The sequence below is a fragment of the Equus quagga genome, chromosome 11 (assembly GCF_021613505.1).
Source record: "Equus quagga isolate Etosha38 chromosome 11, UCLA_HA_Equagga_1.0, whole genome shotgun sequence".
NCBI lineage: Eukaryota > Metazoa > Chordata > Mammalia > Perissodactyla > Equidae > Equus > Equus quagga.
Genome location: NC_060277.1, coordinates 81436672 through 81450446, shown reverse-complemented (window position 1 = coordinate 81450446; position 13775 = coordinate 81436672). Strand labels below are relative to the sequence as shown.

Genomic DNA, 13775 nt, shown 5'->3' with positions numbered 1-13775 from the left:
TGTGGGACATCTACCACAGCATGGCTTTTTGCCAAGCAGAGCCATGTCAGCCCCCGGGATCCGAACCGGCGAACCCCGGGCTGCCGAGAAGCGGAACGTGTGCACTTAACTGCTGTGCCACTGAGCCAGCCCCTTAACTCTTTACTCAGATTCATATTGACAACATTTTGCTCCACTTGCTTTATTGTTTTCTATCTACCTATATATATACATATATATACTGGGTGTGTATAAAATATTTTAAATGATGGCCCTTTACCCTAAATACTTCAAAGTATATTTTCTACAAATACAGATATTCTCTTATATAACTACAGCAGAGTAATCAGCTTCATAAATTTACACTGATATAATATTTACGTAATCTACCACCTATCGTCCATATTCCAAATTATCATACGGCCTAATAATGACCTTTGTAGGATCCAGCCTAGGACAAGGAATAGCATTTTCTTATAAACCTTCTTCAGCCTCCTTTTAAGAGGACTGAAGTTATGTATTTCTGGCCAGAGTACTACATAGGGGATATCATGTTCCTCTCAGCATATCACAACCTCTGCAAGCACACAATGTCCAACTATTCCTCATTAGTGATGGTAATTTTGATCATTCAGTCAACTATTGCCTGATCTCTCTCTGATTACTATTTCTTCTCTCTTGTAACTAAAAGCAGCCTGTGGAGAGACACTTTAAAACAACACTAATACCCTGCTGCCTAAGTACTTCTGAATATTTGTGCAACATACAAAATCAAGGACTACACACTCTATTTCTTTTTCCAGACAATAACAAACATTGAAACAAAAGAAAAGAAAAAAGTGTCACATCAATCAAGATCTTTCTCTCTCCAACAGATACCAATATATTAATCAATACCATTTGTTTAGATTAATACATTCTGCAAGAAACTCATCTAATGTTCCTATTATTCAGTCTCTATCTCCTCCCCCTCACACCATCCCAATAAAAACCAACAGGGTACATAATAGAGAAATGACCTGATAAAGGTTTATAAGAAAAATATCTAAAGATCTGAGTTTAATAAGCCAACAAACGTGCTATGATTACTAAAAGCTAATGACAGTCAGGATTCCAGGACTCCATCAGTAGAAGTACAATGCTCAGATAGCAGGAAACGAATATTTCCATTGTACTTCAAACTGGTCAGATCACATTTTATAGAGTGTCCTCAATTCTGGAATCATATTTATTGAAGGAAACATCTAGAGAAACATGACAAGAATAATGAAGGGTCTGAAATTAGACTAGATGAAAGACTAGAGAAAGAAGCTCGCCAATTTTGAAGACGTAAATGTCATTACACAACTGGCAAAACAAATACACTGCCTTGTTTTCATTTCAGCACACAAAACTAGAGCCAATGTCTGAAAGATTCAAGGAGGCAGATTTTAACTCAATACAATAACTATCAGAGATGTTCAAAACGCAAAAGTTTGTATTTTGAAACATTAAGTAAAGATTACTGAAGATATTCAAGTAAGGGTTGAATTACTTCTTGTCTGAATTACCCTAGAGAGTATCTCTGAACTGAGTAGGAATGTCTGAAACAGAAAAACAAGTTGGTTTTCCTGCTCTTTCTGCCAGTCCCTTACCTGTTCCTTCTCTTCCTCTACACAATCACTGCAGGATTTCAAGGCTTACTTGAAATGCTTGGCACACACACTTCATATATACAAAAAGACTTGGCATCTACTTTTCGTTTCTTTCCTTTTTTTTTTTTTTAAAGATTGGCACCTGAGCTAACAACCGCTGCCAATCTTCTTTTTTTTTTTCCTTCTTCTTCTTCTCCCCAAACTCCCCTAGTACATAGTTGTATATTCTAGTTGTGAGTGCCTCTGGTTGTGCTATGTGGACGCCATCTCAGCATGGCCTGATGAGCGGTGCCATGTTCGTGCCCAGGATCTGAACCAGCGAAACCCTGGGCCACTGAAGCGGAGCGTGAGAACTTAACCACTTGGCCAGGGGCCAGCCCCATGGCATCTACTTTTCTAAACTGAAGGTTCATCCTACTTTTGAACCTGAGGTAAGACCTTGCCCTCAGTCAAATGAGTTGAGTTCCCCATAAAAAAATCTCTCTTCTTTAGTACTAATAATTCCTTGCCCCCATGCCCTCCTTCAAAGCTCACTCACATTACAAATGGCAGTAGTCACCCCGAAATTTACCATCTAACCAAAATGTAAATAGCAACTGACTATCATCTTCCCCCATCTTTCTCCTTGTTAACAATGGGAGGGTCAATTCCATCACATATGAATGTATGAAAGAATGACCTAGGTAACTTAGACAGCCTTCTAGTTCTGCAAGTCTATAAAATACGCAAAGTGCCTAGAATACTGCTACACGCCCCTAAAGGGTATCCTTGCCTCCAATTTTATTACCTCATAATTTTAGTCAAAGCAGCCAAAATGATCCTTGAAAAACAAACTGGATCATGTCACTGCCTTACCTCAATAAACAACAATAATCATAACAGCTAGTATTTATAGAGGACTTCGATGTGCCAGGCACTATTTTAAGCACTTTAACATGTATTAAGTCATCCAATACTCACAACAGTATGAGGTAAGTAGCATTATCAGCTCCACTTTATAGCAGACAAAAGTATGTCACAATACATTAAGAAATTTGCCCAAGTTTGCATAGTAAGTAACAGCATTGGGATTGGAACCTAGGAATTTTGGTTCCGAAGTCTCTCTCTTAATCACTATGGTATACTTCCTCTCCCACTCTTCAATCCCTTCCCAGAAGCATTTAAAATAAAATTCCTTATCATGGTCTAGAAAGTTATGTAGGATTTAGTTCTTGCAAACCACTCATGTCTTCACCAAACTCCTTATCTTAGCCTACATGGCCCTTCTTAATTGGGTAAATGTCCTCATCTCCACCTTCATTTTATATCTCTACCTCCTCTTTCTCAGACTGGCTTCCTTAAAGACATCAAGCCCTTTACTTCCTGCATGAGGATTCTTTGCTTGCAAAAGACAATTTACAGCTCAGGTTAACTTACGCCAAAAACACAACTCAAGAAAAAATCAAGTAGCTCACACAATAGACAAGAAGCTGAAGAACTACGCACAGAAACAGGGCAGTTTCAAGCAAAAACAACCATACCAATGGGCACTGTCAAAAGAGTCAGTATCACTAGCATAAATTCATCCCAACAAGTTTTTTTGTTTTTAATTTTTGTCCTTACTAGATTCACAATTCAAAATCCTGGACTAGAGAATCTGACTGATACAGCTGGAGTCATATGCCTGACCATTTTATATGTTTTACAAAAGGACCGTGAATAGGACTGTCTAAACTAAGACTGCACATAGGGGAGATACAATTTTCCAAAAGAAAATCAGGATGTTACTGAATAGGAAAAGAGAATATATGCTGGAGGACCCTCCACCCCTACCCACCAAATCCTATGTCCACTAATTGCCTAGTGGCCTTTGTGAATGCTGTTGTTCTGCTTGGACTGATATTTTCCTTGGCTCCTTCTCCTTCAAGTCTTGCTCAAATGTCACCTTCTTAAAGAATGTTCTTTGATCACTCTCTCTAAAGTAGCCCTCCCTTGCTACCCACTATCTCTCCCACCAAATACTGGCACATCATCTTAATTCCTTTATGACACTTTTAGAATCATTTTCTCATTTGTTTATCTATTCCCCCACCAGATTGTAAGCTCCATGAAGATTGTGACTACGTGCATTTGATCACCAAAGATGAACAAGAGAGAGTAATATGGTAGGTAAAATGATCTTTTGAAAATGCAAATCAGATGATGTTAATCCCTAGCTTGATACCCTTCAATGTTTCTCAGTACATTTAAGACTAGAATGTGAATATCTGCCATGACATGGCCCATGTCTTCCTCATTAACTCCAGTCTTTTAATAATTCCTAGAACATGCCAAGCTCTCTCCCAATTCAGGATCCATGCCTGGAATATTCTTCAACAGGTTCTCCACAAGAATAACTTCTTTTGGGGCCAGCCCTGTGGCCGAGTGGTTAAGTTTGCACACTCTGCTTCAGCGGCCCAGGGTTTTGCTGGTTCAGATCCTGGGCATGGACCTAGCACTGTTCATCAAGCCGTGCTGAGGCGGCGTCCCACATAGCACAACTAGAAGGACCCACAACTAGAATACACAATGATGTACTGGGGGGCACTGGGGGAGAAAGAAAAAAGAGAAATAAAAAGAAGATTGGCAACAGATGTTAGCTCAGGTGCCAATCATTTAAAAAAAAAAAAAGAAGAGCTCCTTCTCAGCCATCAAATCTCAGCTAAAATAACACTTCCTAAAAGGAGCATTGCTATCACACTATCTAAAATAGTTTTTCCCTTCTAAACTAATCTTTATCACAGGACCCCATTTCTTTCTTTCATAATATTTCCTAATCTGTTATTAGTTCATTTACAAGCTTACTTCTTTATTGCCTGTCTCCCCAACTACGTAGTCCTGCTCCATGAGGGCAGACAGGGTACGTCTGTATTCTCTCTCCAAAACTTAACGCAGTACACAGCACCAAGTCAGTACTCAAGTGTCTGTTAGAGAAGGAAAAAACTGCTGTTTTCTAAGAGAAATTTTCTTTAGAAGAAAATTTAACCAGCACATTGAAGGTAAGAAATTTCTATAGCTATAATTCTCTAGCCTTCCTTCCAAAATGAGGTAGACCAGAAAATACGTACTTTTATTTTGTCATGGACAATTTACTTCACTAGCTAAAGAAAAGAGTTTTGAAGGTTCTTAAGAGAAATATGAAGAGCCAAAGTAGAGAAGGACATTGAGAAATAGTTTTAAGGGTAACATCAAGGCATACATATACTTCCCTGAGTATAGACAGGAATTACCAAAACACTGAACGTGATTCATGACCCAAGAGCAAGTGGCACTGAAATCCATACTTTAACCTGCCCCTCAATTAGCTTTTAAAGCATTTAATATAATATCATCACATCTCTATCTCCATTATGTGCTAAACGAGGGTTTCGTGCTCAGTCTCCTCTGTTTTACCACCATATATTGTAGAAAATCCAGTATGATTTTACCAAATATAAGGCCTACTTACCAAGTGCTCTTGCTACTGCCAAAAAAGGAATCTGGTCAATAACTGTGCTCCTTCTAACAGGTCCATTATGAGTGAGCCGAGGTCGTTTCCAAACTACACGATTCACTCCAGACTTGTTCATCACACTAAAAAAGAGTTCACATAAATACGCAATTACTAAAATATAACTAAGGTAGCCTGATGTGTTAAGTAACTAATACAATCAGATTATATCACCACAAAATAATGACTTATTTGTTTCAAATACAATGATGCATAAACTAAACTTCCTCTTCAGAGCGGAAAGACAAAATAGGGTAGATTACGATGAGGAAAATTTAGAGATTACTGAAGTAGACTAGACAGAATGGAATGGAAGTAATGGGAAGAAAAACGTAGATATGTCAAAGAAAAAAACAAGATAACTTGATAACTAAAAAAATTGAGGGGAGAGGGGCCCACCCCACGGCCGAGTGGTTGGGTTCGTGCGCTCTGCTTCAGTAGCCCAGGGTTTCGCTGGATCGGATCCTGGGCGCAGGCATGACTCTGCTCATCAAGCCATGCTGAGGCGGCATCCCACGTGCCAGAACTAAGCACAACTAAAAATGTACAACTATGTACCAGGGGGCTTTGGGAGAAAAAGGAAAAATAAAATCTTTTAAAAAATTGAGGGGAGAAAGAAGAGGTTATAAATGGAGACGAATTAAATCATGATGAAAGAAATTAAAAGGGAAAGGTTATACAGTTTTTGAAGGATTTGAGGGTAGTGAAATCAGGAGAACTTCAGTTTTAATATTTTTGATATGAATAGGAAATATCTCAATAGAATTATCTTTGTATGTAGATATTTCTGTAATTAGCAGTGTGAGACTAGACTCTGGAAACAGATCAGCTGTAGAGATGTAGATTTGAGAGTTACAAAATAAGAAAACCCTCCCAGAAATTTAGCAGAGGAGTAACAGAAATCTGTAATTAATACACAGAGGAGTTAGTACACTGTAGGGTGCTTAAAACATGGAAATATGTCAAATCTCTGAACAAAAAAAATTAACACAACAGGGATGGTTTTCTCAATCTCTGCCTGGTACGACTGAAATGGGAAACCGACCCTTAAATCAATTTAATCATAATCTATCTGACTTCAAAAACAAAATCAATAGAAGAGAAATGCTCCTCTGGAAAGCTATAAAAGGTGGAAGAATGGCAAAGAACATTTCCAAGAAATAATATTAGCCTACCTGACATTAGGTCCACCTAACAGATATGCATAAGACGGAAGTTGCTTCCCAAGACTCTCAAAAACAGATGATATTAAGATAATCTAATTAAGTTTTCTAACTCAGGTTCCATGTGTGCCCCAAAATCCTTTGATTATAATCTGAAGTTTCGTTTCATCTACAGCAGGCCAGCTGACAATAATATGTGGTCTTCTCCGCAGTTATTTTTCTTATTATTAATGGGTACTATGATATCCTGATGTATGCATGAGTCTCTTATTAGTTTACTATGTTGACTTTGAGTAGCATGACTCTATCCCCCTAAACTTAATGAACACTGAATACACCTACACTAAAACTAAACTGGCTGCAAGATATGGAAAGCTGAAGAGAGGACCGATAATGGTGACCCCCTCCAAAGGAATGTCAGTGTGAAATGCCCTACACCTCAGCAGCAGCCAGCCAGTTAACCTCCACTAAGGCTTTTCTATCTCTGCTCTAACTTCAAAGGAATGAAGATACTAGAGAGAGAAGAGATAACAAATGGAACAAAAGTCCTAAGAAAAAAAAAGGCATAAACCTTAAAAATGAGAAAAGATCAATCTTCCTCTGAGCCAAGAAAAACATCAAGATGGCAGAAGGATAACCACCTCAATCTTCTTTCTAAAACAGAAAACAAGCTCATCTGACAAGGGTAGGCCAGGAGATCTGAGCAGCTCTGTTTCATGAAACTTCCTGCAATGACAGAAATGTTCACTCTGCCCTGTCCAGTAGAGTAACCACTAGCCATGTGTGGCTACTGAACACTGTAACTGTGGCTAGTGGCTACCATACTGGATAGCATAGAGAAGGAATGAAGCAAGTACAGAATGATCATAAAAAACACTATGGATGTTAACATAGTAGAGAAATTCAAGAGTTGCTCATTTACCATCCCTTTTGAGAAGACCAGTTTAATTGACAATTCTGAAAGCAACACTGTTCTGGGTCATAGTAAGAGAACGTCAAAGGCAGCCTTTTTTTATTTTACGCTTTCTCCAATGCTGATCCTCAAAAAGCGAATAGGAGAGTAAAGACTAAATCTACCATTCACAAAAATCTATGAAACTTAAGACTTACAGGAGAAGAGACACCAACAACATTCTGCCTTCATACCACCTTAACCCCTCTTGTTCTTCCCAAAGCTGCTCCCTAAAGAGTGAGGCTTAATACTTCAGTAATTACAGTAGCTATCCAAACTGCTGCCAATATAAATGACTCTACCAGGAACTCTGCTAATATTCAAGGATATTATGGTCTCTGTGTTTCTGAGGAACAAAAGACAAAATAATGGTACTGGTCAAAACAAAGTTTTAAATCCATTTTCAAAAAACCAGAGTAATGTTATAAAGACACTTTTATTGAACTTCCTGCCATTGACCTGTATGATTAAAAGGCATACACAAAGGAACAGCCTGATATGCAGAGAGCTGACTGAGCAGCAACAGAAGGCTGGAAAAACAGAGCACTGGCCAGTTGCCTAGGGTGAGACAGGGGGAAAGAAGGAAATAACTTATAATAAAACAGCTCAATTTGTGCAAAAAGACACCTGCTCCCAAATGACAAAGAGCATCTGTCCAACTATCCAGATGGTATTTTAAGTGATAAGGCAAAAAACACAAACCCTAAAAAAAGATATTAAAATCAAAGAAAATGTAATTTAAAAATTCATATAGAAAGATAAAGAAGTCAAGAAAAATATTTTTTAAAAGATTAATGAGAATGGGTCAGCCCTACCAATATTAAAAATCATAATAAAGCCTCAATTAAAAATAAATATGGGGGGGCTCAACCTGGTGGCATAGTGGTTAAGTTCGTACACTCCACTTCTGCGGCCCAGGGTTCGCAGGTTCAATCCCAGGCGCAGACCCACACATCACTCATCAAGCCACGCTGTGGCAGCATGCCACATACAAAATAGAGGAAGACTGGCACAGATGTTAGTTCAGGGACAATCTTCCTCAAGCAAAAAAGAGGAAGATTGGCAACAGATTTAGCTCACAGCCAATCTTCCTCATACATAAATATATATATATATATATATATATATATGGTATTGGTACATGGGCAGTATAAAAAAATAGAAAGCCCAGAAAAAGACCCCAATATATACAAGATTTCAGTTTATAATTGCAAAGCCCACTTTGCATGACTACCAGCGATGGTCTCAGATAGAGACTGACCTTCAGTCTCATAAGATCAGATAGACTATATCATGACATCAGGCTCATTTAACTTTGTGGGATATAGGACACAGTATGCTAGGACAGCAGCTTCAGTCATGTTGTCTTCAGCACTGATCCTTACAGAAATCCAGGAGCCATTTTGTAGCCCCTCCAAGTGAGATTCATATGCCACAGGAATCAGTGTCTTATAATAGCCCATGACTTTCTGGTCCCTGCACAAGTCAAACTGCACGTGCAAAGGGGAGCTAAGGTCTGTGCTTCCCAACAGAAATCTGTAGTCCATTCAAAATCTTCCCTATCCAGATGCACTTCCATTCAAGGGTCATTCTACAATAAGCAATGTTGCCTTGTAACAGAGCTGACATTCCGTATTTATCTTAACCAGAGAAACAGCGCTGGAAGAGAGTAAACTCAAGGTCATCTTCCCACTGAAGAAGGGTTTTAAGCCTGCTAATTCTTTCTTTCTTTTTTTTTTTTTTAAGATTTTATTTTTCCTTTTTCTCCCCAAAGCCCCCCGGTACATAGTTGTATATTCTTCGTTGTGGGTCCTTCTAGTTGTGGCATGTGGGACGCTGCCCCAGCGTGGCTTGATGAGCATTGCCATGTCCGCGCCCAGGATTCAAACCAACGAAACACTGGGCCTCCTGCAGCGGAGTGCGCGAACTTAACCACTCGGCCACGGGGCCAGCCCCAAGCCTGGTAAGTCTTCTAATCAGTAAGGAAAAGATGTATAATTGTTCAAGTGGCTACTAATAGCCACCAAGAAAAAAATATTAACTTGTATCCCTACCACAGAGCTTGTATTTTAAATTCGAGAGACTGAAGACTAAAACGTAAAAGATGAAACTATTGCCAAGTACTGCAAAAGTGGTTCTTAAAATATGGTTCAAGGGCCCCTGGGACTCCCCCAGACCTTTTCAGGGGGTCTGTGGGTTCAAAATTATTTTCATAGTATTACCAAGACCATGTGTATAGAATGAAGTTTTTAAGAGGCTATATGAATTGATATGATATTGTACAATAAAATGTGTCAATATTTGGATGATCTACATAACTCAGCAAACCAATATTTTACAGATGACCAATGCATATGTTACAAAATCATGCATGAGGGCTATATACTATATGATTCCAATTATACAACATTCTGGAAAAGGGAAAACAATGGAGACAATAAAAAGACCAATGGTCATTGGGAAGAAGGGATACACAGGGAGAGCAGAGAGGATTTTTAGGACAGTGAAATTATTCTGTATGCTACTATAATGGTAGATACATTTCATTATACATTTGTCAAAACCCTAGAACGTACACCACCAAAAGCAGTCCTAACAGAAACTATGGACTTGGGGTGATAATGCATCAATGTAGGGTCAGTGACTGTAACAAATGTACCACTGTGGTGCAGGATATTGACAGTGGGAGAGGCTGTGCATATAGAAGAGGGCATGGAGTATAAGGGAACTCCCTGTACTTCCCACTCAATTTTGCTGTCAAGGGACCGGCCCAGTGGCACAGCGGTTAAGTGCACATGTTCCGCTTCAGCAGCCCAGGGTTCGCCAGTTCAGATCCCAGGTGCAGACATGGCACCACTTGTCAAGCCATGCTATGGCAGGAGTCCCACCTATAAAGTAGAGGAAGATGGTCATGGATGTTAGCTCAGGGCCAGACTTCCTCAGCAAAAAGAGGAGGATTGGCAGCAGATGTTAGCTCAGGGCTAATCTTCCTCAAAAAAAAAAATAATTTTGCTGTCAACCTAAAACTGCTCTAAAAAATAAAGTCTGTTAATAATAATAATTTAGGGGCTGGCCCGGTGGCACAGCAGTTAAGTGCATACATTCCACTTGTTCAGCAGCCTGGGGTTCACTGGTTCGGATCCTGGGTACGGACATGGCACCACTTGGCAAGCCATGCTGTGGCAGGCATCCCACATATAAAAAGTAGAGGAAGATGGGCATGGATGTTAGCTCAGGGCCAGTCTTCCTCAGGAAAAAAGAAGAAGAAGAAGAAGAAGAAGAAAGAGGAAGATTGGTGGCAGACGTTAGCCCAGGGCTAATCTTCCTCAAAAAAAATAAATAATAATTTAAAAATACATGGATAAAAAAATCATTTAGCGGCCAGGCCAGTGGCTTAGTGGTTAAGTTCATGCGCTCCACTTCAGCAGCCCAGGGTTCATAGGTTCGCTTCTCGGGTGCAGACCTACACACCGCTTGTCAAGTCACACTGTGATGGCATCCCACATATAAAATAGAGGAAGATTGGTACAGATGTTAGTTCAGTGACAATCTTCCTCAAGGAAAAGAGAAAGATTGGCAACAGATGTTAGCTCAAGGCTGATCTTCCTCAATAACAATAAAAAAATCATTAACCAATGGTTCTTAAATTGACAGACCTATGGCTCTTAACTTAAGAGTATGAAAAGGTCATTGATGTGATTTCAAATACCACACCATTATTAATCTTTAACAAACCACCTCTTCTTGAGTTTTGGAAGAGTATCAAAGAAGAATAACCCCTACTCATGGAAAAGCTACTGAAATACTCCTCCCTTTTCCAATTATATATCTACGTAAGACCAGATTTTACTTCAGACAGTGCAACCAAAATAATATACCACAACAGACTGAATGCAGAAGCAGCTAGGAGGACCTAGCTAATACCAATTAAGCCAGACATTAAGAGACTTGCAAAAATGTCAAACAATGCCAATCCTCTCACTAAATATTTTGGAAAACAGCTATTTTTTCATTAAAAATGTTCTTTATGCTAACACATAATGGGTTTAACATTGTTATTTTTCAATCAATTAACAAATATTTGAAAATGTCTCCATTTTCAATCGTAAAATCAATAGGTATAACCCATATAAACAAAAAGCTCTTTGAGATCCTCAATTTTGAAGACTGTAAAGGGTCCATAAGATGAAAAATATTCATAACCTCTCTACTAGAAGAAAATATAGAAGACTTTTTTTTAAGTTAAGCACATGAACTTAAACTACTACATCAGTGAGCCGGCCCCTAGAAGACTTTCTAATGATCTCAGAGTGGAAGAATTGTATGTACGGCACAAAAAACAAAAGTCATAACAGAAGAGATTGATAAATTCAACTGCATTAAAATAAACTTCCATGTGGAAAAAAAAAATTCCAGGCACATAACCAAAAGACAAACTGAAAATATCTGAAACCCAAATCACATACATACTAATTTCTCTAGTGTATAAGTGGCTCCTACACATTAATCAGAAAAAAGGCTAACAATCTCCCTGCCTCAATGAACAAAGAATATCAACAGAAAAGGAAACAGAAATATAAATTGCTCTTAACCAAATAAAAAAAAGATATTTAACATTTCTCATAAAATCAAATTAAAAGATCACCAAGATGGCCCTCCCCTAGGCCCCCCCCCTTTTTTTTAAAGATTGGCCCCTGGGCTAACATCTGTTGCCAATCTTTTTTTTCTTCTTCTTCTCCCCAAACCCCCCCAGTACATAGCTGTATATTCTAGTTGTAGATCCTTCCAGTTGTGGTATGTGGGATGCCGCCTCAGCATGGCCTGATGAGCAGTGCTAGGTCTGACCCCGGGATCCGAACCAGCAAAACTCTGGGCTACCAAAGCAGAGTGGACAAACTTAACCACTCGGCCACAGGACCAGCCCCCGCCTTTTTTTTTTTTTTTTTTTACCTAAAATGGGATATGATCAGCAAGTTCTGTAAGTGTGTTGTCAAGGGCATCCACATACACTGCCGATAGAAGTATAAAGCAGTACAACCTCCATGGAGACAGTTATCAATAATCAAAACACACTCTTCTTCAGCCCAGCAATTTCACTTCTAGGAAATGATCCTACAAATATACTTGCACTGTACAAAAAAGATGCATGTGCAAAATTATTCATTTTATAATAGTGTTTATAATAAAAAAATTAGAAATAAATATCCTTCAAAAGGAGACTAGCTAAATAAATGATGGTACATCTGTACATGGAACAGCTTAATATTTGATTGTATATGGACATCTATTGAAGGATACACAGTAATATCAGTTTCTTGTAGGTGGAGGGGAACTGGGCAGCCTGCGGGACAGTAGGTGGGAGATCTTCTATAGTACACTGTTTTCTACTACTTGAATTTTAACCAAATGAATGCTACCATCAAATATATATATATGCATATACAAAAATCAACACTCAGAAAGTTAACATTTGGCGTACTTCTATTCCTGTTTCTCTTCATAGTTGGGGGTCACACTACAAATATAATTTTATATCCTGCTTTTTTTGTGACCAATAAGCATTCTCCTATATTATTAAAAATCCCCCTAGGGGCTGGCCTGGTGGTGCAGCAGTTAAGTTCACATGTTCTGCTTCTCGGTGGCCCAGGGTTTACCGGTTCAGGTCCCGGGTGCAGATATAGCACTGCTTGGCAAAAGCCATGCTGTGGTAGGCATCCCATATATAAAGTAGAGGAAGATGGGCATGGATGTTAGCTCAGGGACAGTCTTCCTCAGCAAAAAGAGGAGGATTGGCAGCGGATGTTAGCTCAGGGTAATCTTCCTCAAAAGAAAAAAATCCCCCCTATATATGGGAGTTCATTATATTACTCTCTTTACCTTTACTTATGTTTGAAAATTTTCACAACACTGTGATTTTTTAAAATTTATCTATAAACATTATTTTTTATTTTTATTTTTTGCTAGGAAAGATTCACCCGGAGCTAATAACATCTGTTGCCAATCTTCCTCTCTTTTTTTTCCCTCCCCAAAACTCCAGGGCATGGTTGTATATCCTAGTTGTAAGTCCTTCTAGTTCTTCTATGTGAGCCACCACCACAGCACGGCTACTGACAGACGAGTCGTGTGGTTCCATGCCCAGGAACCAAACCTAGGGCACCAAAGTGGAGCATGCCAAACTTTAACCACTAGGCCATTAGGGCTGGCTCAATAATCATTATTTTTAATGGCTACATCATATTCAATGTTATGAATATGCATTATAATATATTTAACCATTCTCCAGCTATTGGGCCTTCGAGTTACTTCTAGCTTTTAACAGTCATTAAGCACTGCTGCAGTCAATAACACTGTTCAGATATTTTTGTCCACATTTCAGAATTCTTCTTTAGAGTAGATTCCTGAAATTACTGAGTCTATAAACATTTAAAGCTAGTGTTATGCATTATATTCTATACAGGTCATACCAATTTGTAATCCTACCACAGGACATCCATTTCAACAAAAATATTAAGGAGTATCTGTCGGGTTTCTTAATCTTT

General features: G+C 38.8%; 1 protein-coding gene across 1 annotated transcript in view; it reads right to left on the bottom strand.

Annotated features, from left to right (window-relative positions):
• PPM1D (protein phosphatase, Mg2+/Mn2+ dependent 1D) overlaps positions 1–13775 on the bottom strand; it is a 51909-nt gene that overhangs the window by 22048 nt on the left and 16086 nt on the right. Inside the window, exon 3 of the mRNA XM_046677672.1 lies at positions 5080–5204. Coding sequence (XP_046533628.1) covers positions 5080–5204 — 125 coding nt within the window. The remainder of the gene's footprint in view (positions 1–5079; positions 5205–13775) is intronic.